The 25,524-nt window shown below is 42.2% G+C and overlaps 1 protein-coding gene and 1 non-coding gene across 32 annotated transcripts in view; one reads left to right on the top strand and one right to left on the bottom strand.

Moving 5' to 3' along the window:
* Positions 1-25,524, bottom strand: part of clasp1a (cytoplasmic linker associated protein 1a) — an 85,542-nt gene that overhangs the window by 40,117 nt on the left and 19,901 nt on the right. For 30 of the 31 annotated variants that reach the window (XM_035651153.2, XM_035651147.2, XM_035651149.2 and 27 more), the window contains exons 3-8: positions 18,391-18,469; positions 17,978-18,081; positions 17,096-17,187; positions 15,646-15,721; positions 15,067-15,164; positions 13,530-13,600 (exon numbers count right to left, since the gene is read on the bottom strand). In XM_035651153.2, the coding sequence (XP_035507046.1) occupies positions 13,530-13,600; positions 15,067-15,164; positions 15,646-15,721; positions 17,096-17,187; positions 17,978-18,081; positions 18,391-18,469 (520 nt within the window). Of the gene's footprint in view, positions 1-9,741; positions 9,859-13,529; positions 13,601-15,066; positions 15,165-15,645; positions 15,722-17,095; positions 17,188-17,977; positions 18,082-18,390; positions 18,470-25,524 lie in introns of those variants that run through there. The other variant, XM_047337016.1, reaches the window with a different exon arrangement.
* On the top strand, positions 18,908-19,035 carry LOC118283237. Its single transcript, XR_004784462.1, has one exon. It is a non-coding gene; the product is annotated as a U4atac minor spliceosomal RNA (small nuclear RNA).

Consider the following 25,524-nt stretch of genomic DNA (forward strand, 5'->3'; position numbering starts at 1 on the left):
CTGGGCTCCGACCGAGGCAGGAATAACCACGTCTTAAAAATCCCTCCCTGAGCTCAGCTATCAGTGGGTGTGTCACTGTGTTGACGGTGAGTGTGTCACAACACCATCATGATGCTGTGGCTGTGTAGAGACTCTAGTGGTTAAAGAGGGAGGGGTCGTTGTGAGATCAGCTTTTTTTTGGGGGGGGGGGCGGGGGGGGCGCTACCGAACACACACACACATTACATCAAGAACTAATGTTCACGGTGTGAACAATAGGCTGTAGTAATATACAGTGTTTAGTTTTTGTGCAAACTCATCATCTAGTACAGTGTTTCTGAAAAAGTGCAAAATGTATAATTTGATATTAAAGGTGACATATTATGCTCATATTCAGGTTCATATTTTTAATTTGGGTTGCCACTTGAAAAGGTTTACACGCTCTAATGTTCAGTGTGTCATACTGCCCATTCCTGCAGCTCCTCTTTTCACCCTCCGTCTGAAACGCCTGGATTTCTTTTAGCCCCGCCCCTGTCGATGAACCCCCAGTCTGTTGTGATTGGTCAACCGATTTCAAAACGTGGAGGAAATGTCACGCCCCTTCACCAGAGAAGTGGAGATTCTCAGAATGCAGGCGGGGTTACCCCAAAAGACATCACAGTGGAAGATAATCTTTTTCACAGTTTGCGGGCCGACAGGCATTTATGTGCACAAACACTGATTTTTGCATAATATGTCACCTTTAAGTCTTCTTTCTCTTTAGCTCCTAAGCCCAACGCTGTGTTATCAACCCCAGAGAGATATGTTCTTAAAATATCAATAGCACCAGTGTGACTGAATAAGTGGCTTGACAATTCACTGACATTTTTAAACCGTGCTTTTGTGCCAACAGGGTTAAAGCTGAGAAAAATGAGAACACCTCTGTCGTCAGGTTCAAGTCAAATTGAACTATGCCGGGAATACAATGATGCTGCCAAATTATGCACCAATAACTGTAAGCGGCACAGTGCTGGGCAGAGGCCAGCTGGGTGTGGCTCATACTCTATTACCATCAGAGCACAAAATGACTCAGGCTGACCTCGATCAATGGCTCTGTGTGGTACAGGAATTAAAGTTCACCATCTCCACTTTCATCATATACCTGCCATCTCATAGACCGGACACTGTGCATTCCATTTAACAGGTTTCCGCACCCCAGTTGCTGGATAACAAGCAGCGAACCAGGAAATGGAGCGCAGCCATTGATCCCAACCTATCATCACGGGCTGAGTACATTAAGTTACTGCAGGAATTTGTGACAAGAAATGTGACAAATTAATCATGTTTCTTTTTTCCCCTACCAAGATAAAACAGCAATTTATATCGGACACTATGACTTGTCACCTGGAAACCACAGGTTGCTACGAATTACATTAAAGATGGTGTCAAAAACCAGTAAGCCATGACAAAGAGCCAGAATGCACAGTGTCAGAACCATGGAGCTAAAGCAGCTCAATGGAATTCAGCCAAGAATCATCTTATTCTTTATACTCTGATGTTAAAACAGCCCATTCCTTTTTAATGGATCGTTATCCAAACTGTTTGTTAATCCAAACTGTACGGAGAACATCCAGACCTTAACTCTCCAGAAAAAGATCTATGAGCTCATCCTGCCGAGCTCGGGTGCCCTGCCACACCTAGTGAAGTATTGATCACAGCTGTCTCACAGACGCTGACACAAACGTTGTGGTGATTTATCTTTGTGTCAGGGGAGCAATTAGAACTACATGCAACATGCATACAGTACAAAAACGGATGAACACAAACATACAATGACACACAGTGGACCATCAGCGCACACTTGCACACACGCGAACAGAGGAGTGTCATTAGTGCGGTCTGAGGGTACAGCGAGTGGTCACAGTAGCATTGATCCCTCTCGACATCACCGCTGCCTCTGAAAAGGTTTAATCACTGGTAACTGGTCTACAGAGGCTCAGCAGCATATTGGGACTAGCTTATAGTTTATAGCAGATACATCCGGAGCAAGTCAGAGGCCATGACTTGCACCGATCCTCTACGTTGACCACGCCCGTTTCCAAAAGCAGGGAGGTCTACACTACAATCAGATACACAGGAAGTATTTAACCAAACGAGGATTGGCAGAGAAACGACAAAGAATATCACAGCTGCTAACATCCTGTGAGGGGAAACGGGATCCAATGAATAACCTCAATATTCTTTGATACTGACATGACACAATCATCCCGTCTAAACTGGCAGGGTTTCCTCTACGTTCGTTCAAAATGACTGCCGCCGCTCCGACAGAATTTTATGAAATGTCATGAAGTGGCAATGTCATTTTGACATGACGGGACACAACGACGGAGCGCTGTAGGCGACACGCCCCCGAGGAGAAGGACGCAGCGAGACCAGTAAGGACAGAGCAGTGTTACCGGGTACCTGTGAGAGAAAGTTACACTTCGCTTCTGTTTATCAGTTCCTAAAAGATAGATAAATATTTTATTATACGTCACGCGTCAACACAACTGCCTGTATTTTAACGGAGAAAGCGGCGACAAGTGCAGTAAATGCGGGACGTTTATTAGCTGCAAGTGGGGTCGCACCTCGAATCTGGACAAAGATTTAAGGCAGCACTGCTACACAACTACACTGTTGGTTGTCCTGCAGGTTCTGGGTGCGACTTTGACAGTCTGCTGATCAGGCTCCTCCAGTCAAGATCTTTAACATGCAGTTCGATGTTATTCAATGATGCACTTTAGTTATCACGTTTTGCCCCTATTGTTGCTTTGAGCCCCTGCTGCTGGAAAACATTCCTAGAGGAAGCACTGAAACTTCTTTTGCCTCTTTTTGCCTTTCTTCTTTTGCCTCATGGCAACGCTTTACAATTATAGGGAAAGCACAGAACAAGCAAAGTCTGCTAATGTGTGTTTGGGCAGCTGGAGTTACTCTGTGTATTTGTTCAACCTTTATTCAACTAAAAGGTTTCCTGAGGTACATGGTTTTGTTCATGGAGGAAAATCAACATGGCCTCCTAAACACAAACCAAGGCCTTGATAGACCATAATGCAATGCAGTTATGTATACTTTACTAACTGACGAAATATAACTGTGACAAAATGTCTGAGGATTAATTATTCCTCAAAGTGCTATTCACTGCCTGCAAGTTTGGTACCTGGAATCATTCACCCGTCAGTCATGAGACTACAGCCTAAGAACTGTGTTTCATTTTAAAGGAAACATGATCTCCAATAAACATTGATTCTGATTCAGGAATCAAGGGTGTGTTGCCTTTTAAGTCCACTAGGTGTCAGGAGTCGCTGAGCTGACGCGCACCACAACATGCTGAAGTACTGTACTCAGAGTTGCTGACGCTGCGCTGGCCTTAGCAGAGTCACCAGTAATCTGTCTCTGAACCACAGATTTATAAAATACAGAGGATTTCTCCCCCCTTGCTCTTCTCTTTAGAAAAAGAAGAAAAGCCTAAAGGCGTGTGGGATCAAGGGAAAGTTAAGTTCTTAGAGTGGGGGAGTCACTTGATGATGTTCTGTACTGACTGATGGGAAGGGGTGAGTCAGAGGGAGAGGGTTTCTCTCACCCAGTCTTCATTTTACTGCCTCTTTCCTTCCCCCTGCCACTATCCCCGATGTCCCTTCTAAGTCTCTTAAATTTCTCTTCCATTTTGTTTTCGCTCACCTCCCCCTTCTGGTTCTCCCTGGAGCTCGGGGGGGGGGGGGGGGGGGGGGGGGGGGGGGCTGACGGGGTTTCCACGAGGCTCGACACAGACGGTGGTTTGAGCCAGCACCCTGCGGTGTTATGTAAGAGACCGAGGACGGGTGATTACGGGTTGGCTTTATGTCATAACAGAGACGTCTTGTTCTGCTGACGAACCAAGAGAGGCTGCTGGCGGGGCAGAACATTAACCTTCTGGCCTCAAGTTATGGAGGAAATATTATAAAACATTTATCAGCATCTGAATCATTTGCTCAGTGTTGTCTCTCATTTTATGCTCCCACCACATCGAATAAACATAATTTGCTCCCTGAAGTATCTTTCCTCCGCCTGTCAGACACCTACCAGGGAACTGAACTCTCCTGAACGTCGCCCTGACATCCAGGCAGGGGAGTTGGAAGAAGCTCTGACTGTATATTATGTTCTTGCCACTATTTGCTCATCACCTCGATGGAGTACAAAGAACATTTTGCTGACATCAGAGCAACTGAGCCGCCATTCACTTCAAAAACCTCCATGCTCTGGTCTTTGGCTTCATGAGAGAGGCAGTATTGTTGTGATGTGACGCTTTTTTTCTGATCTCAGCCAGGAACCGTTTCTTTATGTCTGTTCCCATTCCACAGGAGAGTCGTGGTGAATCTTAACTCCGAAAGGAAGCGTCTCAGAAGACGGGCGTTTATTCACTCAACTATCTCTGAAATCACCCGTCTGAGTTCGACCTGTTCTGACAAGCACTAATCTGAAGAGTCAAAGGCCTCGGTCGATAAAATGCAAACTATCTGCATGGCTTACAAAAAAAGGGGGGAGACAGGCAACAACACATTTTACAGGTGCTAAATGTCACAGCTGATATGTTTGCAAGAACAATCAACACTGTTAAAAGCATTCACACACTTCCTTATGTATCAACACATCTAAAATCTAACTGGATGTGAACCTGTAAATAAAGATGGACAACGCATCTGCACTTCCTCCCGTTGTACAAAAAACTGATGTCAAAATATCTTGGATACTGGCGCTGTGACATCATGTGGAGCCAGAGTCTGCACGGTAGTGATAGTGGAGTGGAGACGAGGTATTGAAGTCCCAATGATACCCCCACTCGACCAATCGTGATGTCTTTTATTCAGCATCAAACAACTAATTACAACTAAACTTATCAGACACATGACACCGCACTCGAACATACATCAGTGTGATAAGAACTACCTCAAATAAATGAAACCATCCTTGGTTTTTAACCTGAACTTTGATTTTTTTGTTTTTGTTTGGTTCGTGTCCAGTATGCTAACATGGTGGATGCAGGGCTTATGACCTATACTGCACCCGGCCACCAGGGGACGACAATGGTTTTTGGCTTCACTTAAAGGGAGCTGTCATATGTCAATCTTCATATACAGTCTATATGATGTAAGCCAACTTTTATCAATCACAGTGATACAACCACAATAGACCAGTAAAGAAAATACTGTGATGATACCACAGAAACACAAGGTGATTTTTTTCCTCATCATTTATTACTGCAGAGATCTTTTCTTTTCTTTTTTACTATTTTCCTTTAGTCTATAAAATACCATGGATTTTCCCCCAAATTGCTTATTTTCACTGACCAACAGCGTTAATCAGAAGATATTTTATCAAAAGAGATTTTTTTTAAAGGAAGATAATGAAATAGCTGAGTCAAGTTGTTTTTAAGCAACGGACAGGATTATGAAATTCCTTCCTCCATCTTATCCTGCAGTGTCAGACATTTCATGAAAAAATGGAGGAATGTTCTCAAAAGTGGAATTTGTAGAAACACCATTAACTGTGGGAGATGGTATCACAGCACACAGACACATTATTGTAGCCTGGGCCGTTCGGAGCACCACAGACATGCTGTCCCACTCCAATTTCATAGTCAGCTGAAGAAACGGGACAGTCAATTTGGACAGTTTCACATTTGATGAGCTCCAGCACATGAATCAAATAATGGATACTCTAACTTCGAGAACCTAGTTCTGGCCTTCATTTCATTCTGTTTACATCAGTATAGAAAAAACTGTGCGGGAGAAAGCTACTTGAGTTTCTTTACATTTTATTTTGCTCTTATTGTGACAGTAAAGTCAGAAAGAGAGGAACATTAGGGCAGAGATACGGGATGACAGGTGCTCTCTCAACGTACTAGAGAGAGCCTGACCGATATGGATTTTTGGGCCTTGCCCATATCGATTGATATTAGGGAGTAAGATTTCCGATACCGATACATCGGCCAATATATATACGTCAATGATTCCTAAGATTTTGCTTAATATTTTTGTTTAACCATTAACTTTATTATAAATAACTATAAATAAAAAGAAAACACAAATACAACCAAATTTATAGAATTTGAACAAAGAAAATAAATCTATTTTACGTAAAATGTAAACATAAATGCACATTTTAGAGCCAGACCAATATATCGGTCAGGCTCGACCGATACCGATACGTCTGCGAAAGGCTAATATCGGTGGCGTCAGCCATCTTTATTTACAGACACTGGTACCAACTTCAGTGGTAGATGGTTGGTGTAGATGTGCCTGTAGCCCTTGTGCTGGCAGGAGGAGCCACTGCGACTGCAGTCTGTTATTATACCCATCAAAGATTCCCTTTCACCCCCAGAGTCACATGGGCAGAGGGCTTCGTGCCCAGTTCGCTTGGCAGAGTGCACGAGGAAGACAATCCCATCATTCAAAGGGTTGGCCACAGTTTATACGCTCAACTTGTGTCTCTCCACATCGGACTTTGTTGCAGGTCAGCGTGGACTCGGTAGATGCTGTCTACACTGTGCACGTTCACACGACAAGCATTCAATTCTTCGCAGGCGACTTCGGCTTAACACCGGCGCTGTTACTGTGCATGTGTTCAGCCCCCGTACACTCATGGCGATATATATATATATATATAGCCATTTTAAAAAACACTGACAATGTTTAAACACACTAAATGCCATACTACCCCAAAAACATATTAAGCCCTAAATATGAAATTAAAATCCTATACGTATATGTATATTTGTAATAAAGTGTCTCATATGCTGATCATATCTGGGTATCTGTGGGAGCCTGAATTATGGTCTGAACGCACAAAAGACAAAAAACCTATTTTAAAAAATAAGCCGGAGCCTCCTCCACATTGTCCCGCAGCCAATGGCAGCAGGGACACACACACACACACACACACACACACACACACACACACACACACACACACACACACACACACACACACACACACACACACACACACACACACACACACACACACACACACACACACACACACACACACACACACACACACACACACACACACACACACACACTCCCTACATGCATATAAAACACATTAAGCTCTTTGCAAAGCTGTGCATTCACTGTGTGTGTGTGTGTGTGTGTGTGTGTGTGTGTGTGTGTGTGTGTGTGTGTGTGTGTGTGTGTGTGTGTGAAGATCAAAGGACTTCCTTAGGATAAGCATTCCTTCTTCTGCTGCCATCCCTCCTTCCTCGCGCTCGCTAACCGTGCAACACATAATACTGCACACGCACACAGGCAGACACACAGTTGCACACACACAAACACGGTGCATGAGCACCCACGCAGACTCAGTGGGATTCCTTAATCCACGAGGCTAGCAGGCGTAGATGACACATGAATGTGGCATCGACAGTCCTAAAATCCCAGGGATGGGGACACATGTCCTCAGTTTGCTGCTCGTCACAGCTGACCTCTGGGGAAGAGACAGACCCGCAGTGTCCACAGTGTTTATGTAACAGTCGAGCACAAGAAGTGCAGCTTTGGCACACACGGACACACACAAAACGCAACAAGGCCTCAGGGACTCATGGACTCAGCCAGTTACTAAAGGCGCTCTGTGATTGAGTCGAAGAAACTGAGAGGCTGTCGGTCGCGTATCCCGGGTCACAGCAATCCCCCCTATATTCACAGTTATCTCTGTCTTGAATACGTGACTTCGGGCCAACCGTATCCTCTTCTCTGTGGTAATAGATGACGCCTCTGTTTGAAGCTTCAGTTTGAATTATGCACTGATCTGCTGAAAATGGGTCGATGCAGAACCAGACAGTGACACATTTCAACAAAAAAAGAAGTCAGCTGCTGTGATCAGAGCTCCGTTATGCAAGAGACGTTACGCATCTGAAATAATTTTCAGGGCCGGCTATGTCTATTGTTACTGGTCAAACTGTTGGACATTTGGTAAGATCAAACAATGACATTAGAAAATGTCATTGTGTTTCAAGTTGTTTTTTTTTTGTCGCTTGATCTTAATTTTTCATGCTTGTAAATAAAACTTACAGCAAAAACATTAGTTTGTCTGTCAGCAGAATTTGAGCAAAAACTAGCAAACATATTCCCACGAACCTGGAAGGGTTTGAAACTTGGCCAAAAGAGTGAGAGCCCGTTCAATTTTGGCACAGATCTGGACAAAAGTGGCGGATTCAGGAATTTGTTACCACATTCTTTAACGTTGCGTTTTCCCAGGGAATAATTCATGGCTTATTTAAAGGGGCAGAAAGCGATTTTTATCCTATACACATTTTGTAAAATTCAGCAAATATTTCCTCATGGTCACACTAGCTGTCGATTCTGTGTGTATGCCGGGAAAAAACATCTGTTTTTTCAGCTCAGCCCTGAGTCCGAAAAATTTTAAATTAAAAAAATGGTGCGAAACGCACCACACAACAAACATCGCTCCCCAACACCTTAAGAGACGTGGAAGCGACAGACGCTACGACTCAGGGGTCCGAGCCCCCCAGCGGGAATACTCTGATCAGCCAATCAGCTTAATGAAGTAATCTGTCCCGAGATCAGCCCTGTGTGATTCATTGTGAGGATAATCTGAGAACAATTGATAACAACTCATTCAACAGAAAGACAAAGTTCAGACTCAAAGACTACCGACAACAGATTCCTGAAAAAAGTCCAGAAAGCACGGCGACACCGCCAGTGCTGAGAATAATTAGTATTTGAGTAAGAATAATCTGATCACAATAAAGTTCAAAATAAAATTCATTCATTCATTAAAAATAAATAACGCCTGTCAACTCACTAACAATTTTGGTGAAAAGGGGTCTTTTTATGTTACTTTATCTACACACAGTAACTACATATGGCATTTAAAGATACAGTGTGTAATATTTACAGAAATTGAATATGTCGTCGATAACCATGTGTTCGTATATGTATAATCTCCTCACCAAGAGCCGATGTTTTATATAGAATATAGTTAAATATAGTTACGTGAGGTGGACCCGACCTCCGTGTGAGTTTCCATGTTTGCTGCGTCGTGTCGAATACGCTTGTTACACGAAACGCTCCAGAATACGTCGCATCGCGTAGAATTTTCAGCACTGCTGGAATCAACGGTGACAGTGAGGTGAATTTGTCATGTTTCTTTTTCATGACTTTTTCTGGAGGCAAAATATTCCCGTGAAACCGAAGGTCAACTAACCTAAAAAGAATCTCAGTAAATGAGTGACGGGGGATTTCATGGATTGCATAAGAAATTATAGACAGTCCTTTGTAACAAATGACATATTGACTGTTACACTCTCTTCGGTCGATAAATGCTCTGGGCGGGCTGTCGCTCGAGGTTGATGTCAGGTGAGACATCAATAAGTTACGTGATGTAACGTTTCCCTGCTGCGCTAGTGAGAGCGCTGCTGCAGCACGGCCCCTTGCATTGCGCTCCTTTTGAGGCGACACAGTCTCCTGCGACTCAAAGATATGCGAGAGTGCAGAAGGTGCTTCCTTCTTCATCAGCATCCAGGACTGAGTCGAAATACCATTTTCAGCAGAAACGGTGTAAAACAAACAAACAAAAAAAAAGATTACATAAGAGTCAAAACAAGTATCTTCTGCTTATCGAACAAACGCCGACAACCGCCGCCGCTGCTCCACATGCAGGGAGATGGATGATCACTAACCTGCATGACAAGTGTGTGTGAGATCTGGCCTTTGTGAAGTGAAAACATTCTGTTTCCAGTCTTACCTTCTCCGGCTGTCATGGTGCAGAGCTGCTCTCGGCACTGGAGCAGGAGAGGAGTGACGCTCCACAGCCCAGAGCTCAGCTCTCCCTCTCCCCCTCTCTCTCTACAGTCTATGTCCCAGTATATATCTCTCGCCCACTGTTTACCTCTCGTGGTGCTACAGAAATGGCTGCTTTGTTTTGCTCTCTATCCATCCTTCCCTTCTTCCTCCCTCTGCTCTCTCCTCCTCCCTGACCCCCACTCTTCCTCCTTGCCTGTGTGACCAAACCCCCCCCCCCTTTCCCTCCATCGCTCTCGAGCTGCACACGCAAGTGTGAACGTGAGACGAAATTAAATATCAGAATTTTGTGTTCAAACCTTCACAATAACAATCCCTTGCAAAACAAAAAACACCCCCCGTCAAACATTTCATCAACCCAGGGGTTGACAGCAGGACTATGGAAATCCATACCCTTACAGTGTAAGAGAGAAGGATTATATGCAGCCTAAAAGTTATGTTTGCATACTAAGCGATAGATTTATCATCCAAGACTCGATGCATGTTGAGACGACGCTGACGCTGTGAACTGACGTCAGTTACATTTTCATTCTGGTGATATATTTCACAACCTGACGACGTTGAGGTTTCGACGTGGTTTTTAAGTTTTATTCAGCGTTGAAACGACTGTAGTCTCGCTGTACATGATTCCTCCCTTCTGTTTATTACACCTCAAAGTGAGCTTGAAGGCCCCGTCTTTGTGACAGCGCAGCTCAGTCCCCGTCCACATCAACACCTCACATTCCTCTCAGTCAACACAGGGATTTAAATTAAAATGAGCCGTCATCTGTAGACACAAAATCAATTTCAGTGCAGCCGTGAAAGAGAGACGTCAAGTCAAGCAGCTGATTGTGATGAATAAGATGCCTGACCATCTAATAACTGCTCGAATGAGTCATGTTTTCTTTACAAACCATGTTCAGCAACCGTGCACGAGACAAAATTCAAACAAGCAGAGATGCGAGGGACTGCAGGGCAAAAAGGTCTATCTTCATGTATTAAGACTTGTTTTCAGCAATATTATAATTTTTAACATCTTAACAAAGTTAATAAAGACTTTAATTGTCAGTCTCTTGAAATTAAGCAGATTAAGACTAGAAACGACCGATTATATCGGCTGATGTGAAACTTTCACAGACATATCGGTATCAGCGCTTATGTTTATTGATATGAAATCTTTTATTGTACAGAATAAACAATGCAGAAAAAATTCCATTTATGTTTACATTTTCCGTAAAGAAATCATTGACAGATTAAAAAATATATATGTATATATTTGCCGGAATATCGGTATCGGAACACTGGTACTCCCTAATATCGATATCGGCCCGCAAAAATCCATATCGGTCGAGCTATAATCAAGTCACATTGGACACTAGTAGCAGATTCTTACACCCGTGATATAAACTGAAAAACAGGAGTTCAAGTACTTTGTTCAAATGTCATTTGCTCGATTATTTTTTTGAATCTAATGTAGTGATGAATGAATTACGGATGACTATGGGATTATTTAAGGACGGGTCAAAATTAAAGCAGCGGAAGCGGCGATATCTTGACCTTAAGGACCTAATATGGCTCAGACTCCAAAAACACTGGATTCCATATTTCCCATAATGCAACTCTGTAGGGTCTTTTGTTAGAAACTTCCTGCGTGGTTTCAGCTACACACCTCCAGCTGGTAACACAGGCTTCCTGTTAAACATGTGTTGTCTCTAAGCCCAAGGAGAAGCTAGAAGGGCACTCGGGGATCACTTACCTCCGGCTAGTTAAAGAAAGTGTAAAAAAAAGAATAATAATAAAATCCTGGATCCGCCCATTTATCCACATCTGCACCAAAATGGTTGGTAACGATTTCTGCATCGGGTCATGTCCCACCACTCCACATAATTACATGGAAATTAAAAAATATTGAGGTCATCAATTAACTTATTGTCATTGTTAGTAACAAAACAACATTCTCTGATTCTGTGAATCTGTGTGTGAAGGCTGGCAAATTTCAAATATTATAGTAGCACAAGCTTCAACATCCATTAGAATAATAACTAGAATGACACTCGGCAAAGCGCATAGCTCCCAAGGCCCAATAGTTCCCTTAACGATACAATGTGTAATATTTAGAAGAACTTATTCACAGAAATTGAATATATTGTCCATAACTATGTGTCCATGTATTTATAATCACCTGCAACAAAGAACCAATGTTTTTTCGCCAACTTTGAATGAGTTAAATATAGTTACATGAGGTAGACCCGACCTCCATGTTAGTCTCCATGTTTGTAACGTCGTGTTGAATACGGTTGTTGTACAAAACGGTCCAGAATACGTTGCATTCGAGGCACCATAAAGTGTCCCCCTGTCGGGTGCTCGGTTTGTTGCCATTTACAACTTCACTGCCGCCAGAAAAGTACAAAAATTACACACAGGGGCTTTAAGGTCGCACTCATAGATACCAGTCCCCTGAATATGCCTGATCCATCAAGATCCATGCATTATTCCCTTTGAAATCTGTGAAAATGACCCCTCCTCCCAAAAAAAACCAAACTAATTTTTGCAATATTAAAAAAAAAAGACTTTATGAATCCCCTTTGTCCGAATCCCACCATGTCTCTTCCACCAAATTTCCTGCGGACAAACAAACAAACCAACCAACAAGCAAAAGGACGGGGATGAAAACAAAACCTCCTTGGTGGAGGTAATGAAAACAGTTTGAAGGCTGAGTGGAACTCATCATCAAACATTACAGTTTCACACGTGGAGCGGCGCTGCCACGCTGCCATATGGAGGAAGTACAAACTCACATCTAGTTATGTTACATAAATACACTGCAGATAAAAATTCTCAGTTCAAATCGTTTGCCGTCGTCCCTGATCAGGTCAAAGACTGGACACTACGGTGTTTATTTAACAACTATCAGCTCATCCGGCTGCTATGTCACACAGTCTTGCCCACTGTTGTGCGTGAATGGCATGATTAATAAATCGTCGTCCACATGACATTTGTTCTGAAGTTAAAGTAGATAGGCGGTGATGTTGCCGACAGCTAGGTAATGCTGAACCCTGTCTAACGGTATTCTGCTCAGCACGGCTGTTCTCCCTGTGAATGAACAGTCAGCAGTAAGGGCGGAAAAACACAGGGACATACGTCTGCCTTTCCACTGTAACCGTCTCTCTGTCTATTTTTTCTTTAGATTTGTACAGTGCGGTGGGTTTTGGCTCCATCTGTAAGATCCAAAGGATGCTCACCACACGGACAAACGGGGATACAGGAGAGACATGACTGGCTAAAAGACAGCAAGAGTTTGATTAAAACGATGATGCCTGCCGTTTCACTCTTAAAATAAGTTCTGCCTTAACATAACTCCTGACGTTCGCTGGACCACCAGATTGATCCACAAAAAATGTCCTCCCTTCATACTGAGACTACAATAGCCCTGATGTTCATAGAGCATCTCCTCATCATTCTCCCCTCTCCCCTTTATAAGCGGGAAGGAAAACCAAAACAAAGACGAGAGCATAACAGGATACCAACCTGGCAGGGAATTTAAACATGGTAATTTGGCTACGTAAGAACAATCTCTTAATGAGACAGAACAAATGTCTGATTTTAAACTGTTGATATATTTGGTTCACGGACGCACACAAAAGGTAACAGAGGCATCTAAAGAGCAAAACAGAAGCGAGAGCAACAGCGAAGAGCAGAGAGGAGCTGGAACAGCGAGCTGAAGTAATAACAAATGGGGGGAGAGTTACTCACCTGAGCCAGAGGATGAGATCATGTTCCCGGATCTTTGGACTTCGTCGAATTTGCTGAAGATTACATTCAACCTATGAGAGCGAACAGAGAGCGAACAGAATCAAACCGTTTGACATATGGAACAAGTATGAAATAAAAGTGATGGGAAAAAAAGTGTCTGAAAACTGAAGCCAGGAGAACAAAGGGCACCGTCCCTCCCTTCAGAGGTGGGACGCCCTCCCTCTGCTCTGTGCAGCAGGGTCGGCCCAGAACAATGCTGCCACATTGGTGACGAACTGGCAACAGGGCCAGAGAGAGAGAGGGAGGGTGGAGAGAGTGATGGTGGAATGCAGAGACATACAGTATGATCCAGTGTAAGTATTTGATAGAATATGATATGAAAAAAATTGCTTGTCCAAATCTATGATTATGAAATTAACGTATAGACTAACTTCTGCAGTCTGAAGTGAATGTGAAATGAAGCCCCAGGAAGTTGTACAGACCATTCCTCCATTTAACGCAATCTAATACCATTAAGCACAAATTTCCTTGAAAACCAACTTTATGATAAAGCATATCAGACAGATTAAAATGCAGTTGTTGCATTGACCCTTGCAAACTGCAGCAGTAAGAGAAAATCCTTAATAATTTCAGAAATGCAGAATAAAAATTAGAGGGATGAATCATCTGGAAGGTGAAACAGAAATGGTTTCACCTTGATAACCATTTGTGACCTTTGACCTTAAAAAAATGTAATCCCTTGACTGTGCAGCTACTCAGCTGAGATGACAACAGAGGTGATGACACCCACCAGTTGGCCACCATTTTTATTTTTTCAAACGTAACAAATCTTACTATTTATATATCTTACTGATTTTATATATATATATATATATATATATATATATATATATATATATATATATATATATATATATATATATAATATGAAATTAAAGACCATCCTCAGGACTTTTATCAGGAAGCAGTTTGATATTTATATTCCTTACTTTACAAAAAAGATGGAGCTGTAGGAGAAATGTTGCGATGAGGGTATAGAGAAGGGTTTCGTCTTCAAACAAGTAATGAAAACAAATGGGCTATCTTAATAAGCATAACCTGAATTATTGAATAGTGCGTTTACAAGCAGAACACCAGTCAATTTAAAAGTGAGTAAAATGTAGATGCAATTAGGGGAACTGAGATGTAACCTGTGTGTGTTTGATGTTTATGACTCAGCTTCATTATCCAAAAGCATCTCTGGAGAAAAACATATAAAACCGTGAGGTTAATGTGAGCATTCACAGACTAACACGTACAGTGCATCTCCCCTGTCATCACATCTTTGTATAGCTGCACTACTTCACCATACAGCCACCAGGGGGAGAACTCTGTATGGAGTGTGGAGGCCTGCTGCCTCTTTGTGTGTAAACATGGGCGGAAATCTTCCCTTCTCCCCTGTGTACCACTGTCAGGTGTAAACTGGTGTTTGTGTAGAGTGAGACATTTTGCACAAGAGAAAAAGAGAGACGAATTAGAGGGGGGGGGGGGGTCTTACCGTGACTGTGGCAGGCCTTTTTTGCTGAGGTCCATCCTCACCCTCTCACCCACATGCCTGTAGATCTCCACCAAGCTGCTCATCGCTGCATCACGCACCTGACGACCACAAGAGCACACAAAACTATAACTTCACTGCATGTCTGCCTCCCTTCAAATCCTTCCTTCACCTATTTTTCACTGTGACTTTGATCTTTGTTTTTCCTTTGCCACAGATCAATTAGGTCTGGACTGTTAGAGGACTGGATCTGAGTGGTTACACTGTCCTGAGGCTGTGCTACTTCATTTTGCTACGAGGGGAAGTGTTAACCACGCACTGAAACACCCTCATGTTTGAGAGGCTGTAACCGGAAAACATTAGGTTATGTTATGTTACATGCTCTATTCACTGAGCCACCCCGGCCACTCAATGTCTTCCTTTCATCTAAAATCAATAAACTCATTGGTTAAGTGAAAAATTATTTCTGCTCCGGTCCTACCAAAAAAAAAAAACTGACAACAAAACATTTCCAACTTGAGAATTTCAACTTGAGAATCGCCAATGGCAAAGCAGACATAGAGAAAGTTTGACTGGACATACCTGACTTGTGGGGTCCCCCAAGAGGTTACATATGTGAGGAACAATTTTACTGAGGGTCAGGCCTTGAGCTCCATACCTGTAAGAGAGATTAAAGATTAAATTAATAAAACAACTGGAGGAGAAATACATTGGCTTCAGAAGGACCCCGTCACCATTGTTCACGTTTATTTTGTTGAAGATTTGATTCAGGTTCCATCCATTTGGAACTCATAAAAGTATCCACACCCTTTCCAGCTTTGGCAAATCGCATTGACTGCACATAGTTTATGCTATTAAGATTTTTTTACATTGATTGTGCTACAAACTCAGATACTCACGCGAGTTAAGCGACACAAAAATTGGCATCTAACAGCAACGAACATAAACCATATTTATTTTATAGATTACACCATAATGTCACTGGCCGCTCTGACGTCATCACGCAGCACTACAAAGAGTGTTTGTAGAGAGAGATGAACACCCATCTTTGTTTAAACAGTTTAGATGGAATAAATACTTACAGAGGCAAATAAGTTAAAAATAAATGAGTTTTAAAGTGAGAAACCTCAAATGGAACAGCTGACCATGTCCATATAAAGCCTGTAACTTTGCTCTGCTTTACTTTATCAGCATGAAATTTGAGAGAATGTTCAGATGTTGTGCTTTGAGTCTCGTGAAAAGCGCTCTATAAATCCAATGTATTATTATTATTATGGATTGTGTATGGAAGTCTGTATATGTTTTCTTTTTTTAGGGGATAGTGAATATTTTATTTATGTTGTGTTCGATCTTCATTTACTCTGACCCATATATCGGATTCATATAAATATAGATATAGATATATTATTCATTGTTAAGTTAACCAAAGAATTAATCGACTACACAGAAAATAATCTTTAGATTAATCGAAAAAATAATCTATAGATTACTCAGTTCAAAAATAATCGTTAGCTGCAGCCTTACGCTGAAATAAACAGTGTTTGAACAGTGATCCACCTGTTACGCGTGTCTGAATTCAATCTGCCTCAAGAAGAAACACCTCCCTTATCTCAAGAACTCTGACCACCAGTGTAGAAGACTGATCATCGCCTGGATAATACCCTCCCCAGAGTGAAACATGGTGGTGGTAGCATCATGCTATTGGGGGGGGGGGGCTTCTGTGTCAGGGACAGGGGGACTGGGGCAGGGGGACCAGTCAAAATAAAAATCAAACACTGGGGCGATGGTTCACCTTCCAATGTCAGAATGACCTGAAGAAAACAGCCATGAAAACCTGATCCAGCTCGTCGAGACTGGCAGCTGTAACTACTGCCAAATGGACATCTTGAGGGTGTGAATACTTTTGTAAAAACAAGAAAAATGTTCCAAACTGAGATGATTTCTCCTTCCGACCTGTTACCTTTTTAAAAAATCCCCTTTGCTAAGAGAAGCAGCAGCTACACAATGTAAGATTCAAATGGAAGTGGCTCACGTGTTCAGTGTGGCGATGAGGCAAAGGCACACTCCTTCTCTGGTCCTGTTGTTCTTGTGTTTGAAGCCTCCCAGCATCCTGTCCCACACGTACTGCAAAAACACACATCAGAAGATTAACGGCTGGCTGACGTTGGATTTTTGAGGCTGGTACTCAGATGGTAGATATATTTTAGGGTCTGATAACAAGATACTTACCAGTGATATATATATATATATTTTTTAAATAAACACATAATCCAGATATTTTTCAAGAAAATTGTGACTTAAACACGCACTGGACTTTTACAGTCTATTTTACTGTGTTTAACCGAACTTGTCATTGATCTTTGTTTGGGCTTGAAACTTACTTGGAATTCCTATACTGCAACTTCTTATTTGTCAGCTAATAATTTATCGTTACTAATATGAATCATAACATACTTTGGGGCACTGACAGCAGGTAGTTTGTCATATACTATATTATGCTACCTAACTTAATAGCACCTCATAGAATCCATACCACAGTTACTGCACAAAAAGTATGAGGATAAAAATATTGGCATCAGCATTGCCGATATGAAAACTTATTTTGAAGAATAAACAGAAAGGATGTTCATCTCTTATTACATTTTACATGAAACTAAATGTGTTTGAATAAAGTTAACATATTGAGTTGTATTTGTTTGTTTTTATGTATAGTTATTTATAATAAAGTTTATGGCTAAACTGTTTTTTACCACATAGACAATGCTACAATTGAACTACTGTAAAGGAATGTAGGACTCTGACTTGACTATGTGCACTTGACACATAAATATACTGAACCTCAAATCTACATTTATCATCATTAGAAGTAATGACTCTTCAAAAGCGGTTTGTGTGCGAGAGCGTGTGTCGGTACCTGCGGGGAGGCGGCCTGCTCCATGATCTTCAGCAGCACCGTTTGGTCTTGGTCCCGCACTTGGTCTTTGGAATCTCCCAGACGATCGATGAGGCTGGGCAGAACTGAGAGGGAGAGGACGGCGGTTAGTGAGCTGAACAGAGGAGAAGGAAGGAGACGCACCGGAATGAAAATGGCCGGCGGAAATGACTTCACTAGACTTCACTTCTGTTGAGTAAATAACAATCCTGCTCACTTGATACAGTGTTTGTTTTCATCCAAAGCCCTCAACTAATTTAAAACTAAACTATAATCAAAAAGGAACTATCATTCAGGTGGTAATTTATGAGAGAGATTTATGAGAATGATGAAATGATGGTAGATACAACAACACCAATAAAAATTAAATTTAAAAAACAACAAAAACATCTTACCTGTTCCCACCTGGGCCCTGAATCGCTCCTGCAGCCTTGTCACTAAGGCAGATAAGAGGTCCAGGCCGAGCAGAGCCACCTAGTGGACACAAAACAACAAATACAATCACATCTGAGTTTCATATTAAAATAACATGTATACAAATCAAACTACAGAAATCTTCAAATGTCTTACAGTAGATATAATTCATGATGAAATGAATAACAGCAGCCATAACCCTGGTTAAGCCCAGGTGCATTAAAAAAAAACACAAGATTACCCACAACCCACGCAAAGGATTGTGAGTAATCTGAAAATGTTTATGAGATGAGATGAGATTCCTACGGTTCTGTTGGACTAAGGACTGAATTTTAAAAAGGGGGACATTTAAAAAAAGAAAGAAAGAGACCTTCAAACCATCAATAAAAACACAACTGGGACTCAAGTAGCAAAGGAAAAGCATTTTTCAATGAGGCACCACGACTCTACACCCACTGTCCACACAGTGAAACACACGCACAGGCCACACCCCCAGCATCCATCTCTGTCATGGGGTGAGTGAGCTGCTCAGTGAACGCATAGTGAGAGCAGCCCTGCTGACAACCATAACAACACTAACGCACCAGCTGAACCTTGGTCCAGTGTATGGTGCAATTTTTGGAAACATATAATGTGTTTATAAAAAAAAAAACATGCATCATCTCACAAAGCTGATCATGCTGGAAACACTGCCATCTGGTGGCATCCCAAAAAGTGATCTGATGCTCAACACATGCTCATGCTGAATATCAGTTGTGTTACCTCATTTGTAAGGTGATCTCAACATTCAAACCTTTCGACTCAGAAGTCAACCCTCATTGGTTCATTTACATTTTCTGCCATTGTGCATTTTCTCGCCTTCCCCCACCAGGGGAACAGGTAGTGGGTGTTGAGGGCGTGGCCTGTAACGTGTCTAATCCTCAGATCAGTCCCTTTGTTCTCCGACTGGAGGGAATCACAGTCATTAGACTGATGACAGAGCTCTGGAGATGGATCGGTGGCATTTTAACAATGCTGTAAACCCTCCGCTCTTCACACAGGTACAGTCAGTGCAGGTCTGTCTGAGCTTCCCGAGTGGGAAAACTGGACAACGTGATCATTTGCTTCCTTGTTCCCTCTCTGAACTCAGGGTCACAAAGGGAACATGGCAACAACTGCACCCAGTGTTTGAGGGTGAGACAGGGAAAAAAAAAACGGCACAGTCAAGTACAGTAACAATGAGGACAGATGGGCCGTCACCCACATACAGACCCCAAAAGGCACACACGCGCACACGCACACACACACACACACACACACACACACACACACACACACACACACACACACACACACACACACACACACACACACACACACACACACACACACACACACACACACACACACACACACACACACACACACACACACACACACACACACACACACACACACGACCTCCCACCTCGTAGCTGTGGACAACCATTCCCACTGAAATAATCCCTCCCCAATTCCTAAATTCTCCCATACCCGACATGCTGGTGGATCACTTCTAACTCCTCCTCTTGTCTAGGGGTTGTTTGTTCAATCTCAACTCTGCATGAGCAGATACTAAATATGAAATTACATCAAACCCAACTTGGAGGAAAACTGGACACCCCGTACATTCACCTTGACCCTTATGTGATGTCATCAAGATCTGTGGTCCAGATTGTAGTGAAACAAACCAGAACAGTCTGGAAAAAGATCAGTGGAAAAGACAACAGTGTGATGGAAGACGTCATTTTTTTTATGAGCTGTGTTGGTATGTAACATTATGATGGAAGGGGCAGAACTCATGGAGACACTTGTGTTTTTCCACCACCACAAACAAATGGTAGAATTTGATGCAGACTTTTCCCATAAAAGGAATTTAGTTGATTATACTCATAGACTGACAGTAATATCATGTTACATTCAACATTTATTTATGATCCTTGCCTGGTAGTAATAAGTAATCAGTTGTAATTTAAGTAGAGCCTGAACAATATTAGATTTTTGGGTCCGATGTCGACATTACAGAGCAAAAAATGTCAAATATATATGTATATATATGTATATATATATATATATATATATATATATATATATATATATATATATATATACACATTTTTTGCATGATCCCTCAAATGTGGTTATCAAACACTTGTGTAATCAAGGCAGGATATTTTACAGTTTAGCAATAATCTTTATTATCACAAACGAGTCATCATGCACTGAACAGTAAAACTTAAGTTATTGTAAATAATTATAAATAAATAAAAACAAGCAATTTGAAGGCATGATGCCTTTAGAAAGATACGAAGAAATCCCTATTCTCTGACATTTTACAGAACAAACAAGTGATTTATGAATCATACGACGAGAACACGTGAGAGGATAGACGATGTTGATGTTCATTCTTATGTCAACAAACACGCATTTAGAGCCACAATGGCTGTTATTGAGGTCGATAAAAATGATTGAGTACATTTGCATGTATCGTACGATAAGCTGATAATGTAATTACTACGACAGGCCTACGCATGCACGAAGCTCTCTCAATCCAACATTTGTGCTAGTAAAAAGAGAAAATGTAGAACAATTCAAACTTTTAAAGACTCTAACTTCCAAACTGAGCTCAAGTCATGACACAAACACCGAAGTGTAAGTTTATTGCAAAGTGCTTTGTAATTATGCAGTAAACCTGAGCCTCCATATCTGCTACAAAATGCCAACGGGATTCTGCTTTGTGGATTCCCAGACATTTCCATAAAACCAAGGCTTCGTCAGGACCGGGTCTATTTTCAAGTCCTGCTCAAATTCCACTGAAGCTGAAAGTGTAATCCACAAGAAGTGAACTCACGCGCCTGCGTCCCGTGCGCAGTTGTACGGCAGAGACGTGACCGAATGATTCTGCATCTAAACCCACAGCTGCTGACATTTGCAGGTACGATTTTGCTCATCAGCATTACTCTCCGGATAGACTGCTGACAGAAGAGGAGCTCTTCTTCCTGCCGGATGTTTGTTGCCAGCATGTTTACCGATCCACTGCACAGGACGAGACGTGTGCCTGTTTGTGGACAAGAAGACATAAACTACAAAGCTCATAAGTTTCCACGAGTGAAGAGGTTACGCTGTATTTTCACCCCTGTCCGCTGGTTTGTCAGCAGTACTGCACAAAAACTACGGAATATATTTCGACGAAACCTGGTAGAACGATGGGTCATGGGCTGAAAAAGAACCAATTAAACTTTGACTTGGATCCAGGTTTTTTTTTAAATTCTTTTGCAGAATAATGAATATTTTGACAGAGGAAATAAAAGTAGTCGGATAATCCCTAACATATTGCGAACAGGCTTTTCTTCAAGACCGTAAATGTCAGTTTCTTACATCAAGAGCCAGACATTGTTTCTCAGGAAACAATGAAACAAAAACAAATCCTGTCAGAGAAACAACTGCATTCTATTTACGTGAACTAGCTTATTGTACTGTGTGTGCGGACTCACAAGCTGCGACTTCCTTAAAGGAACTGAACTGATCATTAAAGGTGACATATAATGCTCATATTCAGGCTCATACTTTTAATTTGTGTTACCACTTGAAAAGGTTTACATGCTCTTATGTTCAGAAAAGGCATCAATGTTCTCACACTGCCCATTCCTGCAGCTCCTCTTTTCACCCTCTGTCTAAAACGCCTGGATTTCATTTAGCCCCGCCCCTCCCGATGAACTCCAGTCTGCTCTGATTGGCCAGCTGGCCCAGTCTGTTGTGATGGGCAAATGTCACGCCCCTTCACCAGAGAAGTGTAAATTCTCAGATTGCAGGCGGGGTTACTCCTCAAAAGTGTCCAACTGTGACATCACACTGGGAGAGAAATCTGAACCAGTCATTCAGAGCAAGGCTGTAGGGTTTAGCCAGCTCACAAAAAAACAACAGGGTGGTCTTTTTCCACAGTTTGTGGGCCGGCAGGCTCCACACATACACACATTTATGTGCACAAACAATGAAAAAGTGATTCTTGCATAATATTTCTTGTTTAATTAAATTAGTTTCACTGGTCACAATGTCTGCTGTGAGAAGGTCTCTTACAGTGACTTGCATGAAGTCCATGTAAAGTAAATTCAGAGATTTTTTCCTAACCCATCTCTGGTGACGATGCTCGGAGAAAGACGGCATCCGTCACTGAAGTCTAACGTAAGCTTTGAAGCGATATCGCCGGTTGTCCTAGGGCTTCTCACTGAATGTCTCCAAATCAGATGTTCATGATGTTTTTAACAAAATAAAAAGTTGTGTAGTGATATGAAAATCAAAACTGTGCAGTGAAAATTCTCTACCAATGCTATAACTGTACAAATCCACAGCTGACCACTGGAAGCTGCCCAGTTTGAGCACGGCCCTGTACAAACTGGGGCTGGGCACAGCAGAACTATTTCTAACATGCAGTGGGTCCATGAGTAATTCCGATGATATGCCACGACTTGGAGACAGCAGCAACAGTGTTATCGTATTCCCGAGGTGTGTTTAGCCAGCAGTGACCGCACAGTGACTCAGCGTCATTCAGCAGAGCCCAGGACGACCCCCCCTCCGGCTTTCAACGAGGTGATGGAATGAACAGTAAACCCTCGTTATGTAAAAGACCCGACAGCACTGACACACAGGACACAAAGACACAGATAAGACACAGAGATGAATAACGCACAAACAGTTAAGAGAGACACACACACACACACACACACAAGCGCAACAATCTTTCACAGTTCACATACTCCAAAGACGACGCTTCATGCTCGACTTGCTGCGGTTAAAGATGCTGAAACGAGAACATCCTCCTCTAGACATACCGCTACTGAGAAGAATACGTCTCTTGCTCTCGGCCTTGTTTACATTCCAACGACATATAATACAGCTTCATTAGCATGACTGTTGGGATTTCAACAGCTAAATAGATTACAGGTTACACTAGATAACCAGTTGGTCAGGACGGGCACAACCTCAGATGTTCTAGAAATGTGTGTGGCTCCATTCAGCTCATTGCCGGATTTTGGAAAGTTTCCCCAAGATGCTTCTGACAAAGTTTGTCGACGAAGTTTTCTTTTCTTGGCAAACACAATAAGTTGCGTGTGTGCTGGCAGGGCACTGGGCACGCTTCATCCCAGTTCATTACCGCCATCGCATGACAGACTTACACCGCCCATTTGCTCTTTATTACCTTGACTATTACCATGAGCACCAGCCGGGATACGCTTGAGTGCATCTTAACCGGGGTAAGCTCGGGTTACGCGTCCGTGCATGCTCCGTATGTTATAACTGGCCCTCCACACTCACAGGAAGCAACTGGCATAACCCGGTTATTAACTTAAACGGGGTAAGACCATACCCGGTTACTGCTGTGCATTTAAACGCACTGAGTGATTCACTAGTGCTCCTGGTTGTTGTGACGATGGCTGTTGGAGTTGTTGGAGGAACCCAAGGCACAGTGTAAACAGTTCGCTGGAATTTTTTCAGTCAAGTATGAACGGTTGTTAAATCTCCTGGGAAGGAATGAAAGAACGGCATCGCGGGTTGGGGATAAGTGGTGTCTCCTCTCTTCTTTAATGCAGGTAGCCTCCTCCAAACCTCTTTCAACCAACTGTCCGTTTGTCGTCTGTAAACTTTGTACTTCGCTGCCCTCAAAAGAGTGTGCTTCATCCTTCAGAAGTGGGTAAACAGCTAATGCTACATCCAATACACTGACGTTTGAAACAGCATCAATTGGATCTATACGACACCAGAGTTTGAGTCCCAAGAACAAAGACTGGGGACGCGCTGAAGGGTTTACTGGTGCTAACCGTGAGCGACAGAGCCCAAGCGACAGATAAGAGCAAAGTCTCGCTGCATGTTGAAAACTGCATGCCCCTCGTCTGAATGGATGTCTGGTGTTTGACCTGAGGAGTTGACCTCCTGTGTTGAGCCATGTTTTTGTTTGATGGTTGTTCAGTTTGACTGATATACAAGTATGTGCATTACTCACTGCATACAACAGACTGCTTTTATTGTGTTTGGGTGTAGGGCTGCAACCAACGATTATTATCATAATCTACTATCTAACTATCTGTCAATTTTCTTCTTGATTAATCCATTAATTGGTTGGTCTACAAAATGTTGTAAAATGGTGAAAAAGGACAATCGTGTTTCCCAAACCCCAAGATGATGGGTTTTTTTGTCCACACACCAAAGATATTCACTTTATTTTCACAGAGGAGCAAAGAAACCACAAAACATTCACATTTAAGAAGCTGAAGTCAAAGAATTTTGAAGCGATAAATCGATTATCAAAATAGTTGGCAATTAATTTAGTAGTCGATTACTAATCGATTAATCAATTAATTGTTGCAGCTCTAGTGTGCAGCATGGAGGGAATGTTATCGTCTAAATTATGTCCCAAAAAGACATGGCATCTGGGAATTGGAGTAATATCCTTTCTTATAAGAACGTCAGTCAGCATGGAATTTTTCTAGTTCACTCATTCAGGGTGTTTGTTTAAATTTTACAAGCTTGTAAGAATCTCAGTTTCTCCCTCAAAGGATCTGGAAGACGAGTAGACAGACAGACTAACTAGTAGTGACAAAAGAATCCACAGAATGTCTGGCAGTTAGTATTATATTGGAAATATCTGTGTAGTAACACTTCCAGTTGCAGAGAAACATCCGAACTCAGAGACAAAATGTCAGATGCAGAAAAAATTCTACATTTTACTTTTAACCACGGGAGAACTTTACTTAAGGGAGACATCAAATCTGGACCAGGGAGAAAGCACACGCGACATACGTTCAGGTGGAGACAAATGAAACATCTGAGGGAATGTCACAGATACCAAAGACAAAGTTGTGACAGCGACATCTCCGGTGAGTTTCCTGGCAGAAACCTTGCAACAGTCTGCATATATATATTTATAAACAGCAATGGTCAACGTACACCAGGAACAGACTGACGACTGACGTTGTAGTTCTTTTTCTCTGGCTACATCAAGCTGTCATATCTGGAGGAATGTTCCTTCAGCCAAGACTCCAGCTGAGTCCGGGAGGTAGAGCTGTGGCCTACCACGGGACAGGCAGTGACGTTGAGCGAGG

Source organism: Scophthalmus maximus, chromosome 14, assembly GCF_022379125.1.
Source record: "Scophthalmus maximus strain ysfricsl-2021 chromosome 14, ASM2237912v1, whole genome shotgun sequence".
Classification (NCBI taxonomy): Eukaryota; Metazoa; Chordata; class Actinopteri; order Pleuronectiformes; family Scophthalmidae; genus Scophthalmus; species Scophthalmus maximus.